A 26,120-nucleotide genomic window follows, 5' to 3' on the forward strand; every position below is an offset into this window, starting at 1 on the left:
GTACAGGTCTGGATATAGCATCCGAAGAGGGAAAACAACATCTCAGGTTTCACACCAGGGAACGATCCGGGGCGATGAAATCATCGGGACGCCTTCATTCAACGCGTAGACACGAAGAGTCGAATGTCGGCACGTCACGTCTCGGCCCCAGACGGTGTTTTGACCAGCTGCGTGAATTCCAACGAGCCGGTGTTTTGGTGAGACTCTCGGCGCCGCCTAGACCGACGGTGAAGTGTTTACGGCGGCTCAGTGTGCGTAATAATGGCATGTGGGTTGGGGTTTGAACTGGACACCTTTCTGTGATTGGCCGACTATCCGCCGATGTAGGGGTCCCTACCTAGGGACCTGGGGAGAACCAAGTGCTTAAAATGGGCGAACTTTGACAAGCAAATATCTTCTCTGGTCTTGAACCAACTGTACATCATGTAAATAAACAGTGTACATTTCGAGAGAGATCGCGGCTCATCGTTGTCCCTGCTGAGCTCCAGCCCAGTGCCTGGCTCGAGTCGCCCCTCCACCACCACGGACCCCGCTCGGTCAGAACAACTGGTTGGCAGCGGTGGAGATGGTCTCACGAGCATCGGACATTGGAGGTCGGTGAGTGTTCATTTCGTTCGGGAAATCGCCAAGTGTCGTTCCTTAGCTAGGAATTTGTCAGTGACGTTTTGGCGAACTTAGGGGGCTACTAGAGAAGAGTGTTTGATAATACTTCTCGGTAGAGAGATATCCCGAGCGTGAGTGGCATTCATGGCAGGCATGGAGTGGGAAAAATTAAAGAAACCGGAATTATTCCAGCTTTCAGAGGAATTGGGACTTCAAGTAGCAAAAACTACCAAAAAGCAGCAGCTCATTGATAAGATTCGTGCATTAGGTTTTGAAAATGAGGAGATCTTGGAGAGCTGGGAAGAGGTTGAGAAAAGAGCGATCAATAGACAACGGGAGCTCGATTTTCAACAGCAGCAACTCGATTTCAATAAGCGGGAACAGGACTTGAAAGAAAAGGAGATCGAGATTGAGCGTCAAAAACTTGAGGTGGAGCAAAAGAAACTCGACAGCGGGCAGGCTAGCTCGGAGCGCTCCAGTCAAGGGAAAGTCGAGGGTTTCAAAATGTCGAAGCTTATGCAGCCTTTCAAAGTAGAAGAGGACATTGGTCTCTTTCTGGTGAACTTTGAGCGTACCTGCGAGAAAATGGGTTTCGGGCGAGAAACTTGGCCGCAAAGACTGCTGACGCTCCTCCCGTGTGAGGCCGCGGACGTGGTCGCGCGATTGAGCAGGGAGGACGCCGAAGAGTACGGAAAGGTAAAGGCGAGCCTGCTCCGCAAGTATCGCCTCACAACAGAGGCCTTTCGCCAGCGATTCCGTACCATGCGAAAGAAACCAGACCAGGGATATCCGGAGCTCGCGTACGACCTGCGTGCAAATTTGATTGAGTGGCTAAAAAGCGCGGACGTCTACGGGCAGCACGATAAGGTTGTAGAATGCGTGGCCCTCGAGCAGTTCTACCGTTGCCTCCCGGACGCTGTGAGGTTCTGGCTGCAGGACAAGCCTGACGTGAACACCGTCGAGAGGGCGGGGGAGCTGGCCGAGGAGTACGCTTCACGCAGAAAAGCGGGAGAGGAGCGCCCGCTCAAGAGGGAAGCTAGAGGAGAGCCTAATAAGCCCTATGGAACCGGCAAATGGCATGCGGCAAAGGCCGGCAAAGACAGCTATGGGGAAAGTAGGCGACACGGAGGAAAGTCTCCAAACGAGGACGGCTCTAAAGAGCCCAGGTTCAATGAGAAGGGAAAGCCCGAGGAAGAAAAGGCGTTTGAAAAACGCAAGCCGCTTGTATGCTACAACTGCCAAGAAAGTGGCCATATCGCGGCGGGTTGCCGGAAACCAAAAGTCGTCTTTCATTACGCCGATGACGATGAGAACATGAGGCTTCTGGAGCCCTACGTGCATGACATGAGAGTAAATGGAAGGCCTTGCCGCGTTCTTCGCGACAGCGCGGCAACCATAGATGTAATGCACCCGTCATTGGTTAGGCCCGGGGACTACACGGGGGAGTGTGCCTGGATTAAGCAGGCAGTCGAAGACCAGAAAGTCTGCCTCCCCATTGCTCGCGTCAGTGTAGAGGGTCCCTTTGGGAAACTAGAGACCGAAGCAGCAGTTTCTCGGAATTTGTCGCTTAGTTGCCCCTATTTGTTTTCGAACAAATCAGATCAGATACTGCGGAAGAGGGGCCTCGTTTTTAGCGAAAGGGCGGTGCAGGCACTCACGAGGGCAAAAGCGCGCCAAATAGCCGCAGAGGTGGTGAGTCGGGGAGAGGAGGAAGTGTCACCGAGGTGTAGATCGACCTCGGACGGTCCGTCTCCCTCCGACAACGAGGAGATTACTTCTGCCAACAAAACTGAAACGATGCCGACGCAACGCGGAGGCGCGGCCGGGGAACCCCCGGAAGGCCAAAACACGGAGGCGGTAGACGGAGACGCTGGGGCGGACTGCGAAACGGGGGACGATAGGGGGCTTCTGCTTTCCCCTTCCTCGCGCAGTTTTCAGACCTTGCTTCAGGTAGACCGAGAGGTTCTGATGGAGCAACAAAAGAGTGATCCGAGCCTTACTGTACTGTATGACACCGCGAAAGAAGGAATCAGTAAGCGGAACATCTCGTATCAGATGAGGGCTGGAGTACTCTATCGCCTTTACAAAGATCGCAAAGGGAGGAACCTCGACCAATTGGTCGTGCCTCAGAAGTACCGCTCGGATCTCTTGGAGTTGTGTCACGGGAGCTCTTGGTCGGGCCACCTTGGCATAAAGAAAACCAAAGACAGGCTGCTTCAGGAATACTACTGGCCAGGATGTTTTCGCGACGCGGAAAACTTCGTAAGATCATGTGACACGTGCCAGCGGGTAGGGAAGCCACACGATAAGAAAAAAGCACCGATGAGGCTCGTCCCGCTGATCACTGAGCCTTTTCGCCGGCTGGTCATAGACACGGTGGGTCCACTGCCCACGAGCAAATCGGGGTACAGGTATGTGCTCACTCTACTGTGCCCCGCAACAAAGTTCCCGGAGGCATGTCCTCTGAAAGAGTTGAGTTCGGCGGAGATAGTGGACGCCTTACTGTCTGTCTTTGCGCGAATCGGATTTCCCGCTGAAATTCAATCGGACCAGGGCAGCGTGTTCACTAGCGCTCTCACGGGCACTTTCTTGGAGAAATGTGGCATTCGCGTGGTCCACAGTTCAGTGTACCACCCCCAATCAAACTCTGTAGAGAAATGGCATTCCGTCTTTAAGCGAGTTCTTCGCGCTTTGATCTTCGAGCAGAAAACAGATTGGGAGGCTTGTCTGCCGGCCACCATGTTTGCCCTGCGCACCGTGCCACACGAGGCCACGGGTTTCAGTCCGGCCGAGCTCGTGTATGGGCGTTCGCTGCGCTCACCATTGCGCATGCTTCGCGAATCATGGGAGGGCCAAGGGGAAGACCCGACGGTGGTGGAGTATGTGCTAAAGCTGCTAGATCGCTTGTATGAGACGCAGGAAGTAGTGGAGGCAAACATGCAGAGGGCGCAACTCAAGGCAAAACTCTACTATGACAAGGGGGCCAGGTCCCGAAAGTTTGAAGTTGGAGATCAGGTATTGTTGCTGAGAGCTTCAAAGAAAAACAAATTGGAGGTGCAATGGGAAGGCCCAGCCAAAGTGCTCCAAAAACTCTCTGACACGAACTACGCTGTAGAATCAGGAGGGACGAGAAAGAAGGTAACGATTTACCACTCTAACTTGATGAAACCCTACGTGGGGAGGAAAGAGAAGGTTAGCCTTGCTTGGAACACACCGGAGGAAGTTCCCACGGATATTCCTAGATGGGAGGGGAAACGGGGACTGTACGATGTAGATACGGTAGTGGCCAAGGCAGTAAAAACCGAAGTTCTTACTGAAGATCAGGTGAGCGACCTGCGCGATGTGATCGAGGAATTCGATAAAGTGTTTTCCGATCGACCTGGTCGTACTGATCTGGTGTGCCATGACATCGAACTCACAGACGGCACCCCAGTTCGATCGAAAGCATACAGGGTCTCTCCAAGACAACGTGACATACTAGCCGAAGAGATCAGACGCATGCTTGAGCTCGGAGTTATAGAGGCCGCCGAAAGTGACTACACTTCTCCCCTCATACTCGTGGAAGTGCCGGGTAAAGATCCTCGCCCGTGCATCGATTATCGGAGACTAAATGCGATCACCAGAGACCAAACTTACCCCATCCCAAACATAGAGGAGAGGGTAGAGCGTGTAAGTGCAGCCAGGTACATTTCCACATTGGATCTGATTCGCGGGTATTGGCAGGTACCCCTGACGGAACGGGCAAGCCGCTATGCGGCATTTATTTCACCACTCGGAACGTTCCGTCCGCTGATGCTCAGTTTCGGGCTTAAGAACGCCCCATTTTGTTTTTCAGAACTCATGGACAGCGTCCTTCGCGGGATGGAGGGGTTCGCACTGCCATATCTCGACGACATCGCGATCTTTTCGGAAACATGGCAAGAACACGTTTTGCACTTACGTCAAGTGTTTGGTAGGCTACGTGAAGCGGGCCTTACGGTAAAAGCCGAAAAATGTCAGCTGGGGCGTGCTGAGGTGACCTACTTAGGTCACGTCATTGGACAAGGGCGTCGACGACCCTCGGAAATCAAGGTAGCGGCCGTAGACGGTTTCCCGAGACCCGAAACAAAAACGCAGCAGGCTTTCCGGAACCTAAAGACCGCGCTCACGCGGCGGCCGGTGCTAAGAGCACCTGACTATGCTCAGCCATTTTTCGTCCAGTGCGACGCGAGCGACCGGGGACTGGGTGTGGTTTTGTGCCAGAAAGTCAAGGACGAGGAGCACCCCATCCTCTACGCGAGCCGCAAGCTAACCACAAGGGAGGAGGCGTATAGCGCCTCTGAAAAGGAGTGCGCTTGTTTGGTCTGGGCCGCGCAAAAGTTGTCCTGTTACCTGGCAGGTGCCATGTTCACCTTCGAAACGGACCACTGTCCTCTGACATGGCTGCAGCAGATGTCACCCAAAAACGGACGGCTCCTGCGGTGGAGTTTAGCGTTGCAGGAATTTAACTTCCGCGTAACTTACAAGCGAGGAAAGCTGAATCCTAACGCCGACACCCTAAGTCGCATGTACTAAAAGCGTTCTTGAAAAAGCTTGTAGAGTTTTCCAGTGATTGTATAGATTTTGAATTTTTGGCCTTGCTTCGAATGCCATCCGCACTCGTCAGATAGAAAAGTGGAGTTAAGCTTATACCAGTTAAGATATGTAAGATGCGTTTGGGGCCTTTCTTTCCCTTTTCTCGGTAATACCGTTTTGTACAGCTTCAGAGCGTTTTGTATACAAGCCAAGTTTTGTTTTTGTAACACGGTTGCTGTTTTTTTTTTCTTTATTTGTTCAGTATAGGAGACGCGGTGTTACTTCAGTAATAGTTGGTGGCTTTATTTTCACGGGAGTCCGGTTTTACTACGTTTTATTGTACCTTAACCTGATATTTTATGGAGGCTGGTTTCTCGTAAGGAAGTTATAGTTCAGTATTGTCCTACTTTGATCGTGACGCACTCACTTTAGAGAAATATATTAGTGACAATGTTCTTTTTTTCACTTGGCGAATTTCCGGGCGGGGTGGACGCTCGCTTGCTTCCCGTGTTTCGTGTTTTGTGATTCTGGGAGTCGCAAGCTAACCACGTGGTGGAAAAGTGACCCAAGTTGCAGCGCAAGAGCTGGGATCTCAAGAGACGGCACCAGTTCTACGGCTTTCGGCAGAGCAGCTGCAGACCGCTCAACCTCTAGACCGTCTCCCCGTCGGTGGAGAGCTGTTATGAATGGGCCCCGGACCATGTTCACAATGTCTACATCGGGCCGTTTGTTTTCGTCGAGCGCCTCCCGCGGGTTCAAGGTCATCTGACTCAGCGAGCCTGGCGCAAGCATCGCTTCGAAAGCACGCCTGCCCCGCGGACGCACCAGACGGGCGCCGTGATGTAGCCAGACTTTACCGTGTACAGGTCTGGATATAGCATCCGAAGAGGGAAAACAACATCTCAGGTTTCACACCAGGGAACGATCCGGGGCGATGAAATCATCGGGACGCCTTCATTCAACGCGTAGACACGAAGAGTCGAATGTCGGCACGTCACGTCTCGGCCCCAGACGGTGTTTTGACCAGCTGCGTGAATTCCAACGAGCCGGTGTTTTGGTGAGACTCTCGGCGCCGCCTAGACCGACGGTGAAGTGTTTACGGCGGCTCAGTGTGCGTAATAATGGAATGTGGGTTGGGGTTTGAACTGGACACCTTTCTGTGATTGGCCGACAACCGCCGATGTAGGGGTCCCTACCTAGGGACCTGGGGAGAACCAAGTGCTTAAAATGGGCGAACTTTGACAAGCAAATATCTTCTCTGGTCTTGAACCAACTGTACATCATGTAAATAAACAGTGTACATTTCGAGAGAGATCGCGGCTCATCGTTGTCCCTGCTGAGCTCCAGCCCAGTGCCTGGCTCGAGTCGCCCCTCCACCACCACGGACCCCGCTCGGTCAAAACAGGCTCTAGATTTTGGCGGCCGCGGCGACGAACGACTGGAATCTATCAGCGTTTCCGCGCGCCTTGTCTCTCCTCCAAAACATGAACTTTGCAAGGTGACCAGTGAAATGGTGGCTCTCGCGCCGTCCAGATGGAAGAGAGTTTTTGACGTGGGCCCAGGTGCAATCCACCGTATTGGTGTGCGCACCAGTGTTCGCGTTGACAAAGTTAAGCTTATGGTTGACGGTGAGGTGCGTGAAGCGAGCGTCATCTGCAAGCTTGCGATAGCCAGCCCAACAATCAGTGATTATTCTTGTTTCAGGGCGGACCCACTCGGCTATTAGCCCTTGCAGGGTTTTAGCGTCACGGGTCTCCACAGGAAGTGGAGTAGTCGTCACGATAAAAAAATCAAAAGAAACAAAATAAATAGCCTAACGGTCGTCGGCTGCGTCATAAGGCCTCGCCCAGTGCGGAGTATAACGGTCTTGGCATACGGTATGTATTGTGCATTCGTTATTTTCTTTTCTTTTCTACCACGTCAAATTCTGACGCCAAGACTCTCTACCTCCTCCGTTCCAACGCGTTGTTTGTTATTAATTTAACAAATCAGCTTCAAAAAAGGGTCGTGGCCAGGGTGTCGAACCGGAACCGAACCGAACCGAAAACCGGAACAGAACCGTTATTTTTAGCCGAACCGGAACTGAACCGAACCGAAATCTTCGCCGCCATCTTGGAACTGAACCGGAACGGAACCGGAAAAAAATATAACGGTAACCGGTTCAAAACGGTTCACGGTAATTTTTTTTTGTTAGTATTACAAATTTATTATTTGGGAATAAAAAATTGGCACGTTAATTCCTCTAAGTATTGATCAAATCGTCATATACAGAATTCCAATGTATAATAAATCCTGGTTTTTTGCGGCGCTTTCTTATCGGCACTATGAATAGCCATGTGTCACATCGTCACGTGACGTCATAATGTCAAGACATGCTGTCAAGTAATGTCACATCACGTGACCCCGTGACGTCACGTGACTGACCGCGTAAAGTCGATTCAAACTGAGGACGTCGCTAGATCTATTAACGTTGTTGATACCGTGACGTCACATGACATCACAACTTCGCACTGAGAGTCCCATGACACCATGATGTACCCGATTGTCATGATCCCGAGTCAAATGCTCTGGTTCATGACAACCAGTATCGCCAAACATTCGGGTAACGGCTCGTGTTCAACTCAAAGATTATGATGGGCCCGAGTCCCACTAGAGCTAGAAGCAGAAGCAAACGAAAGCGACAAGCCTCAGACACATGCAGCATGTTCGCGATGGTACCTTTATACGGCTTTGAGTTGTTCGGTGCTCGCGAAGTTAGCAGGAGTGTTTACAAGCCTGCAAATGGTACCATCGTGTGCATGATACTCGTGTTTAAGCATAGCCTTCTTTATTCTACAAAGCCTGTCAAATCGCGAAATACTCTGGTTTAAGGCTAGCCGCTGTCGTTTGTTTCTGTTTGTCGCTTTAGTGGGGCTCGGGCCCCATTATAGCCCAACTAAAACTATATCTGAAGATTAGCCCATGCTTCGCTTTGCCAACCCTGCTTATGACTATGATAAACACTGACGCTGCATATATTAGGATCAGATCACGTGGCTGATAGTTCTAATTGCGAGTTGAGGAGGGGAAAGCTGTTTCATTTCTTTCTTTCGACTGTCTCTCATTTCTCGGAGGAACAAACTAATGGATGCTTTTGCAAGTTATCAACGTCAGGGATAACAACTTGGCGGTATTTATTGAACTGAAGGTAAACAAAATGCTGCACGGCCCATTTTAGATGTATGCACACCATTGAGGCTCCCAAACATGTTTTCGTTATTGCTGAACTGCCTCAGAAAGTTGTACCGAGAATAGAAGTGTTAAAGGGTCTAAATGTGACGTATTAGTCTGACGTTACATGGAACTATTAGTGTGTACGTGAGGGATAGCTGAAAAGAAAGATCCTAGTGGTCTCACGGGGATAGCCAAACGTTGGCAGCCGCTCTAAGTCTCACAGGAGTGTCGTTCTCAAGTTCTCCAAGTTTCGACCGCCCTGTATTTTGTTTAACCTTCACAGTTTGGTGCAAAGTAAAAGCAAGGAAGAATTACTGTTAACGAGTGACACAAATATAATTGTCGAGTGAACACCACTCAATACGGAGCAGGCAATCCCTGAGGAATAAAAAGTATCTTGAGGAGCAACTAAAAAAAAGGGAGTGGGGAGGGGGGTAGTTTTAAAGCATACTGTGTCGTAAAGATTCCTCTACCGCGCACTTTCGGCGCAGACTAGAAAGCGTGGCCTGGAAACGATAGTGACAGATGGGTAGTTGGTACAACTTTTATTTGTAAAAACACTCTTGCCAGAAAGAACGTTTTCGCCGCGCCAGATACTCGCGCCGTGTCTAACGACGATGCACCAACAAGAAAAATGTGTGCCTCTCAAATACATAGCTTGCACTGAGCGCGAAAATTTTGCAGCGTGCATTTTGCCCCATCGGATTTGATATTCTCAGCAAGAACAACTCGCAATGACAACCAGTATCTAGTGCGATTACGTCACGTGCAAACCGTGTTAAATACTTCAGCTTTCTGGTGAAGTGCGACGTTCGCAACACTAGCAGTAGACGTCCAAGATGTAAAGTTGTGTAGTATTTATAGCAGTCTCGCGATGATATACGGCAGCCTAATGAAATGTTGCAGCACATGACTGATAAAGAACAGAGTCGTGAAGTAAGGTCCCAAAACAAGTGCACGTAAAACCTAAGATAACATTAGTATACTTCGTTTCAGCTTCGGTCCGAGCGCGGCCGATGTTATAAGCCGAAGGGCCGATCAAAAAGCGAAACAAGCACAACGTCATGGCGTGCTTTCTGCAGTTGATAGGACCAGCCGATATTCGCCGTGTCTCTGTGCGCGTTCCTCCACCGGCTAGTCCTATCAGGCACAAAGAGCACGCCATGACGCTCGCTTTTTTGCGCTGTTTGATTGGCCCTTCGGCTCATAACATCGGCCGCGCTCGGACCGAAGCTGGAACGAAGTATAGTATCTCGCGACGTTTCGAGCTGAGGCAAGCTGATGCCCAAAAGTGACTTATATTAGGATTCTAAAAATCTTCATTTGCCCTGCGAGGAATCTATGTTTAATTAGGAATATTATTTTATGCATTTCTATGCATCTCTTTTTGCAGTAAAGCGTTGTGTAAGGGATTATTTAGAAAAAATTGCGTGTCATCTCCTTATTTCTGCACATTTCGTGTATTTGCCTTGCGATATATCATGTGACCACAGTGTTTTTTGGCATACCCTGCAACCCAGTATTTTACACTGCAAAACAGCTAACAAAAGCACGTTGCCGAAGTCTCAATAGCTGGCGTATTTTCGAGTATCGTCCTTCCGTGTCGGTCTCAGGCGGTTATGTGAACTTCATAAAGTCAAATTTATCGATGATAATACAAATATACTTAATTCCTGTCTGAAGATTTGGCAGCATAACTAGAAGATCCTCACCTCAAAGATATATATGTAAATGCACTTTTAAATTATCTGAAAGATGTTCTGCAAATCTTTTTCGGCGCTTTTATCCTCTATAGACACGTTATAGGTGATTTGGAAAAGCTTTAAATAATGTTGTTGTTTTTTTATTTTGAAGCTAATTCAAATAACTATATGTGTTCCTCACGCATATATAACTTCTCAAATATATAGAAGTTTATTATTGCGTTTTTTATGTGTTTTTATTATCGCCTTTTTTTACTGAAACGAATGATGGAACTATGACGATTGCACACTTAAACGCTCAGAAAGTGTCCAATTAAGTAGCTTCCGAATTGAGTAGAGCATGAAATCCCACTTTGTTCTATTTGACAAAAATCATCAATTAGAGAGGGTGATGCTTATTTGCAAATTAAATTGACCGGCATTTTGTCAAGAGCAAACCTCAGAACCAGGCTATGCCAGTTTATCCAATATAGAAAATGTTCGCATGGGTAAGCACTGTTTTAGGTCAGATTCGATCTCAGTACGAAGGTGCTCATAGGTTAGAGTGAACAATTTCAGCCACTCCTTTTCGCATGATTCGTCGCCCGCATCATGGTGCTGAGAGCAAACAATGCTAGTTAGAAAAAACAAGCATTGCGATTGTCGCTTAGTGTTTTTATAAAATATAGAGTGGAAGGACTTGTCCCGTGACTTTTGTGACATTTTTAAAATTATATTGCCTTAAGATCAGTCGTCCCGTCGTCATATATATATTGTGAAATGTATTCCGTATAACACATTTTATGGTATATATGGCGACGAGGTGCCCATTTCATGATTTTATTCACTGTAATTAATTTCTTAGTTCAAGGGCAAAACCACGATTCAACATCTAATACTGCGATACAAAGTTGTACCTGTCACCGGTATTTTAGGCAACCTACTTCACTTCGCGAAAACATTTCGATTCAGGTACAATGTATGTGACTCTGGTAAACGAAGGAATGTTGAGTCGTATAAACACGACGTTTGGTATGTTAATGGAGATTTTCCTTTCTTGTTGTGTAGGTATAAATAACAGAATTTTATAATTTTTGTACCTGAAAATAAAACTGGATTGAACAAACGATAAAAAAAGAAAACTATATACTGTAAACGACTTATTTTTCGTGGGCTCAATATTTCGCGATTTAGGTCAAAGCTGAAGTTTTGGAATAATTCGTGGGTTGTAATTTTCTCGACGCGGTGGAATCTCACTATAAATTTCAATCTGTTTACATTTTACCGAAATTGTTCGTGGGACCCATTTTTCGCGAATTGTAGGCGATTCGCGAAATTCTCAAAAATAGGTCCTCGCAAAAATCAGATTGTTTACAGCAGTTAGTTTCATGGCCTAAATAGTGCCTATTGACAGAACAACGCAGAAAATATATTCTCAATTTAGCGGTTCAAACCGGTTCGAACCGGTTCGAACCGGTTTGAACCGTTATTTTTGCGCCCCGGAACTGAACCGGAACTGAACCGAAAGCCGTGAACCCGAACCCGAACCGAACCGATAAAAATATCGGTTCGACACTCTGGTCGTGGCACCCTGTAGAGTAAGAAAAAAAAACAAAAAGGAATATTCCCAGCAGCCAGAGTAGCACGGCTGCTCTGGCCGCTCTGGCCAGAGAAGCCCCTCTCATCAAAGAAGACGCCGTCCGAAACTCCAACGGCTCCCTTCTTATTTTTTTTTTATTCACTTTGTTACTTCATTTTGTTGTTGGGTTCGACTGCTCCCTTCTCTGTGACGATGCCGTCCATGGACAGACGTTTGGCGTTTTTTTTTTTTTTTTTTTTTGTCACGCGATGGTGTGGTCCGTCCGATCAACCAATGAGTTTGTTAGAATTGTGTCACGAGGTATAAAATGGCGGATGAAATAAATATAATAAATGCAAAGAAGCGCGCAGTTCCCCCTCGGCGCTTTGTTCTTCCAGAGGCGAGCATCACAGTGCCATGGCGTTCAACTTGTGCCGTCTTCTTGGCGCCATGAAAGACCCTCTTGAAGCAATTAATTTGCTTCAGCGCGTTGGCCTGGTCCTGGCTCCTGGGCTTTCGTGCGTGTCCAGAGTGCGAAGCTGCGATGACAAGCTGCAAGTCCGCGCTAGATCTGCGGATGGCTACACGGCGGGGGTGGGGGGGGGGGGGGGGGGTGCAGTGTGTGGATGATTCGTGAGGTGCCCAAGAGGAAGTCGGTCCAAGTTCAGTGCCGGCGCGAAGTCTCGATACGGAGCGGTTCCCTTTTCGAAGGATCGCACGCACCTGACGCTTCTCCAACTCATGAAAATCATCCTCCGGATGCCAGAACCTACCGTGCGCCGTCATTCAGCGGGAGGCTGATATCGCAAGTAAGACAATAACTGATTGGGCGAGCCTTTGTCGGGAGGTTGTGGTAAATGCCGTCCTTAAGCATTCAGACATGATTGGTGGCGACGGCGTGACTGTAGAACCAGACGAGAGTATGTTCGGTCGGCACAAGTACCATCGCGGGTATTTAAGGCCTGGCCAGTGGGTTTTCGGCGGTGTGGCGCGTTGCAGCGGGTGCTGCTTTCTTCTTCCCGTGGAGACCCGTGACGCTAAAACCCTGCAAGGGCTAATAGCCGAGTGGGTCCGCCCTGAAACACGAATAATCACTGATTGTTGGGCTGGCTATCGCAAGCTTGCAGATGACGCTCGCTTCACGCACCTCACCGTCAACCATAAGCTTAACTTTGTCAACGCGAACACTGGTGCGCACACCAATACGGTGGATTGCACCTGGGCCCACGTCAAAAACTCTCTTCCATCTGGACGGCGCGAGAGCCACCATTTCACTGGTCACCTTGCAAAGTTCATGTTTTGGAGGAGAGACAAGGCGCGCGGAAACACTGATAGATTCCAGTCGTTCGTCGCCGCGGCCGCCAAAATCTAGAGCCCCGACGCAGACCGGGCGAGGATTCTGACGGCCCCGGTGACTTCGAGGGATCCGCTGCGCTGAGCCCGTCACCCGCCTGCATGCATAAAGACGACTTATGCGCCAACCGCTCGTCAAGTGCTCGTTACGTCAGTTATAGATTCTGGTAGCGGTCTAAACGGTCCTTTTCAGGGCCCCCATATTTCGCAAACGGAGCTGTGTTTTTAATGCGGCACCCCGTGTCTCTGTAAAAAGTTCACGGGAAAGACCCAGCAAAGGTATGGTGCTCCCCAGCTCGTATGTCGCGTGTTATGATTCAAATAAAAATTGTTCTTTCTTATTTCGCGCCTTTGATCCCAATAAATGCCGCCGTTGTAGTCGTCCCGCGGTGCTGTTGCTCGCCCATTCGCCGTCGGCGTGCCTCAGCTTCGTCGTCTTTGCTAGCGGCGCACCGGCGAAGCCGGCCTTTGATCCGAATAAATGCCGCCGTTGCAGTCGTCCCGCGGTGTTGTTGCTTGCTCGATCGCCGTCGGCATGTCTCAGCTTCGTCGTCTTTGCTAGCGGCGCACCGGCGGAGGCAGTTGATCTGAGACACCGCGTTCGGCTTTGGCTAGCAGACGGCGTTCGTAAAATGGCGTCAGCTGTTGCTAGCTTCACGCGGCGGTACCGTGCGTGCTTCTATTCATTCGGTGTTCGTTGCATGGTGACGGCGAGGAAAGCAGACGAACTTTTTGATGCGGAAGAACGCTCTGGCGCAGCGATACCAGGTGCGTTCTAAGGCCCTTCCCGCATGCTTTTCAATGGGCGGAAGGCGAACAAAAAGAGTTCGAAATAAGGACTTAACGCAGAAGGCTGCATTTCTCCAGCGCCTCATAATTTGACGAGCCTTGCATGAAAAGCTTGTTTTTAGACCGGAGTTTGGAGAGTGTTTTTTTTACTACAACATGGGTCTAAAGTATCAATGTGCCGTGTTGGGACCGGAGCCACTCACGTGAGGCGCGTGGTGTAGATCGCGACAAGTGTCGACACCGGTGCATTGGCGGTAAGGTCAACAGGGTGGTGGCTGGGCACTTGCTCCTTGCTCCATGCTCACGCGCGTGCGGGGGCACTTGCTCCATGCTCACGCGCGTGCGGCACGTGCGGCGGCACGTGCGGGCTTCAGCGGCTTTCTGCTTCCCTGTCGACTCCAGCGCCGCAATTGTTGACTACACGCGCAGCCACACAGGCTGCCATCGCCTAGCCGCGCCGGTCCAAACACTGCCCCGTATTCTAGTACACTGTAATAGGAAGTATTCACTGGCGGCCATAGTTGTGTGCGCGACTGCTGAGCGCGTGCTGATGGCGGGCTTCCACGGTTCTTTAGCGACGTGCATTCCACACTATCAGGATTGCCGGTCTTAGCAGTTTATTAATATCGGCTCGTTCTGAGCTTGCTCTCTAGACAGCACCCACAAATATGGCGCCCAGTGAAGACTCCTTACAGAACGATTTCACTAAGCGCTCCACGCATGCGTGACGCCGCCATACTTGTAGTTCCTAGGAGGCAGGCGCCACTTCACGAGAGAGCTCGTGCCGCCTCGTGCTCTGCTCGCGCAGACCCCCCGCGTGGTTGTCGCGCGTGCAGAGAAACACTAGGTGCGTTCGATTTACCTTCACCTCTCGCGCCGATGAAGAGAAATGTAAGGCAGTGTACGACATGAAGCACACCGCCCTACACTTTTCTGCACAAGTGCTGGAGGCAGAGTGTCGAACCGGAACCGAATCAAACCGAAAACCGGAACCAAACCGTTATTTTTAGCCGAACCCAAAGTTACTGAAACACTTAGTTGGGAAACTCACCCTTGAAACCTGGACCGCTGGCGTCCACCGAGACCTAGCTGAATACGATAACAGCGCCGCCTTTGAGGAACAAGTTGAAACATGAAAGCGTCTTTATATCGCTACGGCGAGAGCCACTGAATGCTCCCAGAGTACCAAACTCCCGGGCTCAAGATGCGAAAATGCCGGCTGTATCTATTTTTTATTTTTCTGTGGTCACCATGACCTTTTAGAAAACATGTTTTTGTGTAAAAACAAATGAGAAGAGCTCTTTGTTTACGAACTTTTACTGGAGATTAGTACAGAATGAGCGGCACGTGATGTTTTCTAAATTATCTAGTTTACAAGGCTTTGTGACACAATTAATATTGTTTTTATACGACTATATCTCACCGGTGATTTCAGGTAGCGCGACCCAGCTTCGGTAGTACTCGCGGCGCGTCCGCTTCGGAGACAGGGCTGGCATCCCTGAAACCCTTTCCACGGTCCACCGTATATGTCTCGAGGCCAAAATGGCCGATTAAAGCCAAAATAGAAGAGGAACAGTGGATGCTATCGAATTAGATACTCCTAAACCAATAAAAGCAGCCGTGCAGTTCCCAGAGTGGCCGCTGCCGGAGAAATGGCGGCGTTGCGGTCGCTATTAGCACGGTTCTTGGGTACAAACCGGTGCCACTTTTTCATAGGAGGCTCCATGGTAGTTTCTCAGTTGAGTTGTTCTAGTAACGTTGGCCGAACCGGAACTTAACCGAACAAAAATTTTCACCGCCATCTTGGAACTGAACCGGAAAGATATACCGGTAACCGGTTCGAAACGGTTCCCGTTTTTCTTCTTTTTTTGTATAACAGAATGAATGTCTGAGAAAAAAAGATTGGCAGCTAGTGTTTTTATGCAGTGCTCAAATTGTCTTATACCGAATCGCAATATATGAGAAATTATGGGTTTTCGTGGCGCTTTTGTATTGTCACTATGATTAATCATATGTCACGTGGTCACGTGACGTCATGGTTTTAAGACATGCTGTGAAGTAATGTCACGTGACTTCGTGACGTAGTCACGAGACTAACTACGTCAAGTAGGCTTAAATTGAGAATGTCCTTAGATTATGTGCGTTGTCGACACTGTGACGTCACATGGCAACACGACTTTTCACCGCGAGTCACGTAACACCTTGACGCATTCGATTTTCATGAGCCCGAGTCGGGTGCTGGGGTTCATGACAATGAGCATCGCCAAACATTCGGGTAACGGTTCGTGTTCAATCAGATGTGAGGATAGCCGAACTCTGACAACGTCTTCAGCTCAACCCATGCTTGATTCTTTTTGAATGCCATAGCATGTCTTTATTGAACACGCGTTCACTTGTTCTCAACTCAGCGCATGTCTATAATGTTCACGTGTCCGCTTGTTCTAATAGCGAGTTGAGGAGGGGAAAGCTGTTTCTGTTCTTTATTTTTTCTGCGTCTGCCATTGAGTGGAGACGAGAACTAAGGGGCGTTTCTGCAAGTTATCAACGTCAGGGATAACCTCTTACTGGTAATTACTGAAAGTACAAAAATCGTTGCAGTACCCATTTTACATGTACACACCTTTGAGGCACCCAAACATGTTTTCGCTGTTGCTGAACTGTTTCAGAAAGTTGTCCCCGAGAATAGAAGCATTGAAAGGACTAAATTTAACTTTTTAATCCGACGATAAATAGAACTAAAAGTGTCGACGGTAGGGTTCCCGAAGGAAAAATCCATCAATGTAACCCTGTTAGGCAGTCAATGTTTTCTAGTGGACCGCTGGCTGTGCCTGACTGTACGTCAAACATGTCTGATTGGCCAGCAAGTTACTCTGACCGACAGTCAAACTCCAGTCAGACCCCGCTTGTCGGCTTTCTGATGGTTTCCTGGTGGCAGTCGGCCGCCGCGAAATGCAATCAGGACGTCTTGGTGGTGATTCTGACTGTACATCGATTGTCTCTGACTGTACGTCAGAAGGCTTTGACGTGCAGACAGACGTACGGCCAAAGCACGTAAAGTTCGTTCGGATACCACTATTTCGTCAAATCTATGAATACGAAAAGTAATCTATGCACGAGAAAACGATTTCGGGACGTGAGCTTATAAAACCGCTGAGGTGAAAGATATGACACGCAACCGACCGACAACCTTGATCAGAAGCCCGCCGAAGCGCCGAACACGACACTTCGCACTTCGCTTCGCCCATAGAGGCTTCGCCGAGCTTTCATGAACGATCGCTCTCGACTCGTTTTGTTTGCCCGCTTGCTCCAACCTGTCGATCCTGCCCGGGCTCTACAATGTCTTATGTTTTAGTAGAATTTCTACTCGACAAGACCCAGCCTGTTGTGTGTTCCGACAATGAAAGGGACTTTAGCGGTGTAGTTGAAGACGACAAGGTGTACCAGGTCTACTGGGCCGGTGACGCGCGAACAAAGGGATCGTTCTACGACGCGAAAGTACTCTACATGGCAGGTGAGTAGAACTGAAGTACGGCGAGTGATGTGCGAGTGCTTTGCATAACATGCTGACGGCTTAACTGCATTTGCAGCCGAAGGATCTCGTATAAAAAGTGAAAGCCGTTTACAACTCCCTGTAACGCCGAATTAGAGCGCAGCTCTTGAGGAGGAGGAGGGAAGGGTACTGGGGGGGTCAAGTGACCTTGGGTGGGGGTCACGTGACCTAGGGGGGTCACGTGACGATGCCGATGACGTCATCAGTAACGATGACGATGCGGATACCGATGACGTCATCAGTGATGATGACAATGACGATGCGGATGCCGTTGACGCCATCAGTGATGATGACGATGACGATGCGGATGCCGGTGACGTCATCAGTGACGATGACGATGACGATGCGGATGCCGGTGACGTCATCAGTGACGTCACTGATGACGTCATCAGCGATGATGACGATGACGATGCGGATGCCGGTGACGTCATCAGTGATGATGACGATGACGATGCAGATGTCGGTGACGTCATCAGTGACGTCACTGATGACGTCATCAGCGATGATGACGATGACGATGCGGATGCCGCTAGCGTCATCAGCGATGATGACGATGCGGATGTCGGTGACGTCATCAGTGACGTCACTGATGACGTCATCAGCGATGATGACGATGACGATGTGGATGCCGGTGACGTCATCAGTGATGATGACGATGGCGATGCGGATGCCGGTGACGTTATCAGTGACGTCACTGATGACGTCATCGGGGGTCACGGGGCCCCCGGGGGTCACGTGACTTGGGGTGTCACGTGACCCTGGGGAAGGGGTCACGTGACCTTGGGGTGACCTTGGGGAGTCACGTGACCCCCGATGATTCTTGGGGAGGGGTCACGTGACCTTGGGATGACCTTGGGGTCACGTGACCTTGGGATGACCTTGGGGTTCAAGTGGCCTTGGGATGACCTTGGGGTTCAAGTGGCCTTGGGATGACCTTAATTACGCCGACGGCGACGCCGACGGCGACGACGACGGCGACGGCGACGCCGACGCCGCTCAAGCCAGGAACGGGCCCCTAAGAGCTGCGCTAAGACGAGTAGACAAATCGAGTTTCTGTAACGGTGGCGTAACATAGGGGTCAAAGTGTCCGATTTGTACGCATGTAGTCGCGAGTTCGATGAGCGGTGGTCCTGCATTTTTTTTTTCTCGAACATTTTTTTTTGTCGAGGCATTTGGCGATATTTATGAGTGCGTATAGCTTTACTCTTATATAAATGCTGCCCTTGTTGATGAAAATCCCTTGGCAGTGGCAGTCAGACGTAATCTGATGGACCATCAGATGACGTCTGATGGTCCATCACGTTCCACCAAGGCTGCTGACTGGTATTCAGTGTCCCAAATTACGTAGCTTGATGGAATTTTCAATAGGGTTACCTGAACCGAAAAATCCCAGTGGCTTCAGAGGGACAGCCGAACTTGGCAGCCGCTCAAAGTCTCATAGGAGTGTCGTTCTCAAATTCTTCCCGAAGCATTGACCAACCGTCTTGGAGAGTGAAATAAAAGAAATGTAGGATCACTGTTAACAAATGACACGACTATAATTGTCAAAATAACACCCCAAACAGAGGAAGGAGTTCCTCAGGAGTAAAAAGTATTCCCAGGAGGACCATCGATAAAAGAAGAAAAAAAATTAAACCTGTTTACAAATCTCTTTAATGTGAAATTAGAACGCAGCTCTCGAGGAGGAGGAGAGGAGGGTACGGAGGGGAGAGAATGCCCCTCCTCTTTTTGCATACCCTCTTTTCCTCCCCTCCTCCTTTCATCCTCCTCCTCATCCATCCCCTCCTCTCCTCCTCCAATTCAGTTTTCCCACTAAATTTAGAGCGACAAATGACATCACATGGCCTGGTGTCACATCACCTATGAACAAATCCAGTTTCTCCGCTAGATTTAGCGGGAAAATCTACGTCGCGTGACCTGAAAAATTCAATTCTCCGCTAACTCTAGCGGGGAATTGAATTGGTGTTGAGGTCGTGTGACGTCAATGTTTCTGCTATAACTAGTAGAGAATGAATTTCTCCAGTAAATTTAGCGGGGAATTGAATTGGTGCTGGGGATAAAAACCACCTGGGAAATCATAGACCTCTTTCTGCGCTCCCAGTGTTTTCAAAGGGGCTAGAGAAAAAAATACATGCCAGATTATACATCTTCTGCGAAAAACACTATCCTAACATCTTACCAGTTTGGTTTTAGGAGGGAGCATTTGATGGAACTCGCGCTATTAAAACAGAAGGAACTAATTTTAAACAACATCGAAAGGAATTTGAATACCCTGGGCGGTCTTCATTGATTTTTCAAAGGCTTTCGAGCATGTAAATCATAAAACTCTGCTTCAAAAATTAAACGCATACAGTGTGCGAGGAGTAGCCTCAACAATGATGAAGAGTTTTTTTTTTAATTTTTTTTTTAAATATCGGCATTATTGTGTCGTGATCAATAGTCAGCACTCTAACTTAAAGAAACTGACCTCAGGGGTGTCACAGAAGAGCATCCTTGGACCCTTTCTGTTTAACTTATACATCAATGATATAGTAAATGTGGGCGACAGCGCAGATTTTATAATTTACGTAGACGATACCAGTTTATTCTTTTCGGGGAAAGTTGTCCACCAGGTTTTATGTGCGGCAAATAGTGTTTTGCAGAAGATAAGTGACTGGACAATCTCAAACTCTTTAGTAATTAATACAGATAAGACGAAAGCAATACTTTTTCGATCCAAAACTACAGTGTTTTTGTCTACTCAAGTGCTCTCTCTCTAAGGACGAAATATTGACTTTGTATAAAGTGTGAAGGTTCTTGCTGCGATATTTAATGAATGCATGAGCTGAGACGCCGAAGCACAATGTATAGCTGGGAGACTTTCAAAAGTTGTGCGCATTATTTATAAATCCCGTCATATAATACCCCTTTCGGTCTAAATTCTCTTTATAACTCCCTCTTTTACCCTTGCTGTAATTACTGCTTCCTTGTTTGGGGTAGCACAACGGCTACAAATATGCATCATTTGCATGTTCTCCAGAAGAGAATAATTCAAATTGTGTGCAATCCGGAGTTCAACCCTCACACATTACCACTTTTCAAAACCTTAATATAGTTCCAGTTTCAGAGCATTATAATTATAAACTTCTTCTAACATATCAAACGTCTGTAAGGTAAAATCAACTTGTTTTTCTATCAATCGCCAATATTAAGCGAAGAGTGCCCACATATGCAGGCCGTTGTGTTGACACATGGTCAACGCCTCGCTCGAGAACAGACTACGGCCTCCAGATGTTGCAGTACTCGTTGCCTAATGTTATAAACAAAACACATAGATTGGGCACGGACTTGATGAGTTTGAGCAGAAAGGATATTAGTTCATTGTTTCTCTAACGTTATTTGTGCCTATTATTGATGGGACCTCCGACCTGCAAAAACATGTTCGTAATGCACGTCAGATTTTTGTTTTGTTTCGTTCAATGTTGTGTTTTGATCCTATGTAAACCTTGTTCTAGGGGTCACTAGTATGTAAAATAGTTTCTTTCGATGCTGGTGGGGTGGAGAAACTCTGTCAAGCGACAAAAGTCTGTTTTTTTCTTTTTCCTCCCCCTGGACAGAAATAATAAAGTTGAAGTTGAAGTTTAAGAAGGTAAAGTGACCTCAAGTTTCCCGCTAAATATAGCGTGCTCACACCGACGCTGCTCAACCCGAAAAAAAGCGCCTAAGAGCGCTCTTATAAAAAAAAAGGGGGGGGGGGGGGAGAGAAAGAGTTTTAAAAACATACTGTGTTCTAAAGTTTTCTCCGCATTGCATCTTCGGCACAGAGCAGACAGCGTGATCCCGGAAACTATTTTGCGTGCGAAAACAGCCCTCCAAGAGATGCCAGAAAGCGCGTTTTCGTGTTGCCAGACGCTCTCGCCGATCCTCATGACGCAGCACCAAGCAAGAACTAATTTTGTGTCTCGAATGCATGATCTTGCACTGAGCGCTACCCTTCTGCAGCGTGCATTTTGCACCACCCTATTTTATTGTCTTAGCGAAAGCAAATCGCAATGACAAGCAGCAGGAAGGACAGGAAGGAACAATGGGACTGCCCTGTCCCCCTGTGCCGTCCTGTCTTAGTTTTTTGCGCGATAATTTTATGGCGATGACATCACATTACAAGATAAACAGTACTGTTTTCTGGTGAAATGCGACGTTCTTATCACTAGCAAAAGTGAATTTCCAAATTGTAAAGCTTTACAGTATATATAGTGGTCTCGCAATAATATGCGGCGTCGGCAGCCTAGTAAAAAGTCAGAACGCTCCTGACTGATAAAATACAATGTTGTGAAGTTAGGGCCCAGAGAAAGTGCACGTAAGACCGAATAAAGCCTTAGCCTCCCGAGACAGTATTTTGCGAAGTTACGAGCTCGTGCAAACCGATGTCCAAATATGATTTATATTATATACATATTGTGTGTCTTTCGCGCTATTTATATCTAATTTGGAATACTGCATGCATCTCTACGCATTTCTTTTTGCAATAAGGCGTTGTGTATAGAATTTTTTAGAATACCATTTAAATACGCCTTTTTTCTACATATTTAGCCTATTCGCCTTCAGATCTGTTATGTGAGCACACAGTCCTTTTTGGCATACCCAGTGCACCGGTGTTTCTCTCTGCCAAACAGCGAAAAAAAAAGCCCGTTTCCGCAGACTCAACAGATGGCGTATTTTCGAGTATATTCCTCTCGTGTCGGTCTACGTGGTTATGTGAACTTCATGCAGTCCAATTTATTGATCGTACTACAAATATATTTACTGATTGAAAATTTGCCAACATAAATAAATGCCAATCGCCTTCAAGATATAAATGACAAGCAAACGCACCACCAAATTGTCTTAAGTACGCCCTGCAAGTATTTTTCGGTGTTTTTATCCTCGATAGGCACGTCTATAAGTGATTTGGGAGAGCCTTAAACAAATTTCTGAGTTTAAAGATGATTTAAATAACCACGTGTTCTTGGCACATAAATGTGTTCCTGACAAAAACTATGATGATTGCGCACACAGACCATCAGAAATGAGTAAGTAAGTAGTTGGCATGTCGAGTAGAGTATGAAGTACTACTTTGTTCTTCAGAAAGAAATCTCGAGATAGCAAAAGTGAGGTTTATTTGCAAATTGCATTGACCGGCATCTTGTCAAAAACAAACCTCAAACGCCAAGATATGCCGAGAAGGTTTACTTGTGTAGGGCTTGTAAGTAATATACGGGCTTGTAAGTAATATAGTGGCACCTGCATATTTATTTTGTATTCGTGTTGAAACCAATGTTAGTGATACAGGCGTTCGATTTGTTCTTTGTGTAAGAGCGTTCAGTGAAGGGTATGCATTATAAACGAACACAATTACTTTTCTGTGACTTAAAGTGAGGCAACGCCTGATTTTTGCTGTCGACCGGATACGAATGCTTAAATTTGAGTAAGTGCCGTATTTAGTTGGCCCGGCCATGCGTCTTCTCGTAATATTAAGGAAATAAATAAGAAATGTGTTGTTTGCATGATTGCAGGTCCTAGAAGAAACGTCAAACAATACGTATTTTCTGTTGTTTCGCACCCACGCTCCCGTTTATAAGATATGTATCTCCGCAACAGCAAAAATCACAGACAAAACGAACAAAACTGCCAACTACACCGTAATGATTTACGATTCGGAAAAAAAGAAATAGTAAGTACTTCACTCACCAGCTAAATAATAATAATAATATTAATAATAATAATAATACGATTTTATTTGCGAAGGATCAGCATATTCAAGGCCGAGTGCAGGTTTGCATAATAATAATAATCATAATAATAATAATAAGCTATTCACAAATGGCGCTCTCTCCAAGTGTGTTATCTGGTCTGATCAAAGTCGGCAGGGGCTTGTAGGACAACACCCGCATTAAAAATAAAACAAGTCTAATCTCGCACAGTCTCTCGTGCACAAAAAACAAACAAAAAACCTTTACGTAAATCAAAATTTGCACACAAAAAATTAACATAAAAAATCGATAAGGCCAGGCTTTGCGGCCAAGTAAACGAAAAAAAGAGCAGAAAGCAAACGAAAAATGCCTTAAATATCTTAATTTAATCTACGAAGTTCGCTTTTTAGTTTCAAAACTAACAAGGCATCTGGTATCAATGGCATCAGCGTAAACGACTGAGAAACGTATCTTGTTTACTGCACAATTCCAGGTCTCTAACTCCTGCTTCAACGAAAAAGAAAATAGCTCACGCTTTAGTATCCAGTGTTTTGCGTTACGGAATAACCATTTTGAGGCACAGCCCCGTATAATGGAGTAAAAAAAGACAAAATTTTGAAGGGAATATTTAGAAGCATTGTCAACGGCTCAATGTCGCAAACCGAAGAGATTATAACAGTCATGGGTTTGCCATTGTTCAGCTCTTTATTGGTTCAGACCATTGTACTGGAACACTTCTGGCGTCATAATTTCAAAGTGCCCCCATGTCGTGTCTAGATCGCATTGGTACACCGAGTGCTATGAAATGCCTCTTGTTATGACGAAGTACTGAAAAGGTATTCGAAATTTTTATGCACCCTCTATATTTAATAGCTCACCGGACGATGTTTACACCGTGGACTCGCTAAAAAGAGTTAAGCAAGTACTCCAATGTATTAGTGCAACTTTGTGACTGTGGTGTATATGTGCATGTTTTTGTGACCATCATCGTTTGTATCACAATGTATGTGATGAACGTTTGAGCTTGGGCCTTTGCGCATGTGGGGACGCTTTTTGATCACGAACTGTAGGGTCCTGTCCAACAAGACTTTTGCCTGGCTCTATCAAGTCTGATTCGGAAACATAATCAACATCAATAAAAACACTGAATTAAAGGCTGGTTGAAAAACGAAAATCGAACGAAAACAATACGATATTGTGTCCGACACAGAGGAGCAGAGGAATTTTCTTTCTTGTACTGGAAGCCAAAAGGAAGGAAGACTGACTCTGTGAGCTAATTGAACATATCAGAAACAAAGCGCTCTGTGCCTTCGCCTTGAAAGAGTCGTGGACTTGACGAATTGTTGAGTAAACAGCGGAGTAACGATACCATTGGAGAAAAGAGCTCCAATCGTATGACAAAGCCAATCTGTCCAAAATCTTTCGAACGATTTGTTGATCCCTTTTCACAGCCGCTGACGGGGTGGACTGCCATACTATTTGACACGAAAACAAAAAAAATGGTGAGCCATTTTTTTGCGAAGTTACTGCCGATTTCACTGTTGCTTCTAACGTCCTGACACAAATATGGTCAATACACGAAGACACCAATCTACCGCCAACCACCTCTTCTATGGTTAATGCACTGATAACACTTTGAACATAAACACGAGCAAGTATTGAAGTAGTCGCAAATCTCGGACTTATAATCTTTCAGAAAATCATAGTTCAAATCTTCTACGATGAAAAATAATTCCTGACTGCAACTCGCTCAAACGCTCGCGGTGAGCTCATGAAGACATTGCCTGTATCTTTTAGAAGGAGGTCTATAGCGAACTAATAGACTGAAAGAGTAGAAAGAGTTCTCAATTTCTAGAAAAATACATTCTGCGTAATAAAAATTTACGTCCTGACTTGAGACACAGTTATTCACTTTTCGCTTGTACTACGATCCCCCTTCCGACTGAATACTCACGAGAAAATCAAAAGAAATTGTAGCCCAATAACTGGTAAAGATCCCACAAACCTTCGGGTTCGTTAGATTCCGTTAAAACAAGAGCGTTAATGCGAGGCCAAACTTCAATCAGTACTTTCTCGAACTTCGAATGTTAACGTGCAGAACAGCAATTGAATGGTAGGCTGTAACGAACAACCGCTTCAAATCATCGAAGTCCTTACACGTATTGAAAGTCACTGCCGTTCTCCAACACATTTTTTTTCTTCAAGATCCTGGACATTGTTGATACGAACGATGTCCACATTTTCGGATTTCAGCGTATAAATTACTCCCGACTTTACCTAAACAAACTTCTGCATTCTCTTCCCCTTTACTCTTGCATTCCAGAAAAGTTCCCTGCATGAAAGATGCAGGTGTTCTTTAAAAAATACTGAAGAAAGAGCGTCCGAAGAAGGCAGATTACGCAGTCTACGTTAGGCGAAGTCAGCTTGCTTTAGGTCTACCCACTAATCCTTCCAATCAGAGCTCGACATTTTGACGTCCCCGCACGCTCTCGTCTCCTTCTCTCACTTAGATTTCTGCGCATATGTTTTCAAATTAATTTGCTCGTAAATTATTTTAATTTCAGCAAGAATACCACAATACAAGTGAGAGCTTTGAATCAAACTGACTACCCGCTTGAAAACGTCATAAGGGCAAACCTCAAAGGTATGTATGTATATGCAAATTTCAAATCTATGCATGTATTCACTTCAACCATGCTTTAAGGGGGGGTATAGTCTGAGAGGGTCAACTTTTTATCCCTTCATTCAAATTTATTTAAATTTTCAGGACGAATTAAGCTTTATTGGGAATTTTAAATTCTGAAGTTTCAACCTTATAGGCCAATTATACAGCATCCTACGCTTGTCAAGCTCCAGAAAACAAGTGACTTCATTATGAAATGTTTAAAAAAAATTATATTTAAAATCCGGAAATAGTGTGTTTTAATGTGAAGTAGAGTGGCTTCGTACAAGTTAAGGTACAAATTGCAGAAAAATCAATTCTAGAAGAACAACAAAGCACTATAACACCCAAAAATCAAAAATCAAAATTCACAAAATTTTTATCACGAAAGACCGAGTTTTTTTTATTTTTTTTAGACTGAGTTTTA

General features: G+C 46.7%; 1 protein-coding gene across 1 annotated transcript in view; it reads left to right on the plus strand.

The window, feature by feature from the left end:
- LOC121838000 overlaps positions 1-26,120 on the plus strand; it is a 46,247-nt gene that overhangs the window by 12,170 nt on the left and 7,957 nt on the right. The window contains exons 2-3 of the mRNA XM_042293949.1: positions 22,855-23,012; positions 25,596-25,675. Of these exons, the coding sequence (XP_042149883.1) occupies positions 22,855-23,012; positions 25,596-25,675 (238 nt within the window). The remainder of the gene's footprint in view (positions 1-22,854; positions 23,013-25,595; positions 25,676-26,120) is intronic.

Source organism: Ixodes scapularis, unplaced genomic scaffold (genome assembly GCF_016920785.2).
Source record: "Ixodes scapularis isolate PalLabHiFi unplaced genomic scaffold, ASM1692078v2 PGA_scaffold5__190_contigs__length_132052651, whole genome shotgun sequence".
NCBI classification, from domain to species: domain Eukaryota; kingdom Metazoa; phylum Arthropoda; class Arachnida; order Ixodida; family Ixodidae; genus Ixodes; species Ixodes scapularis.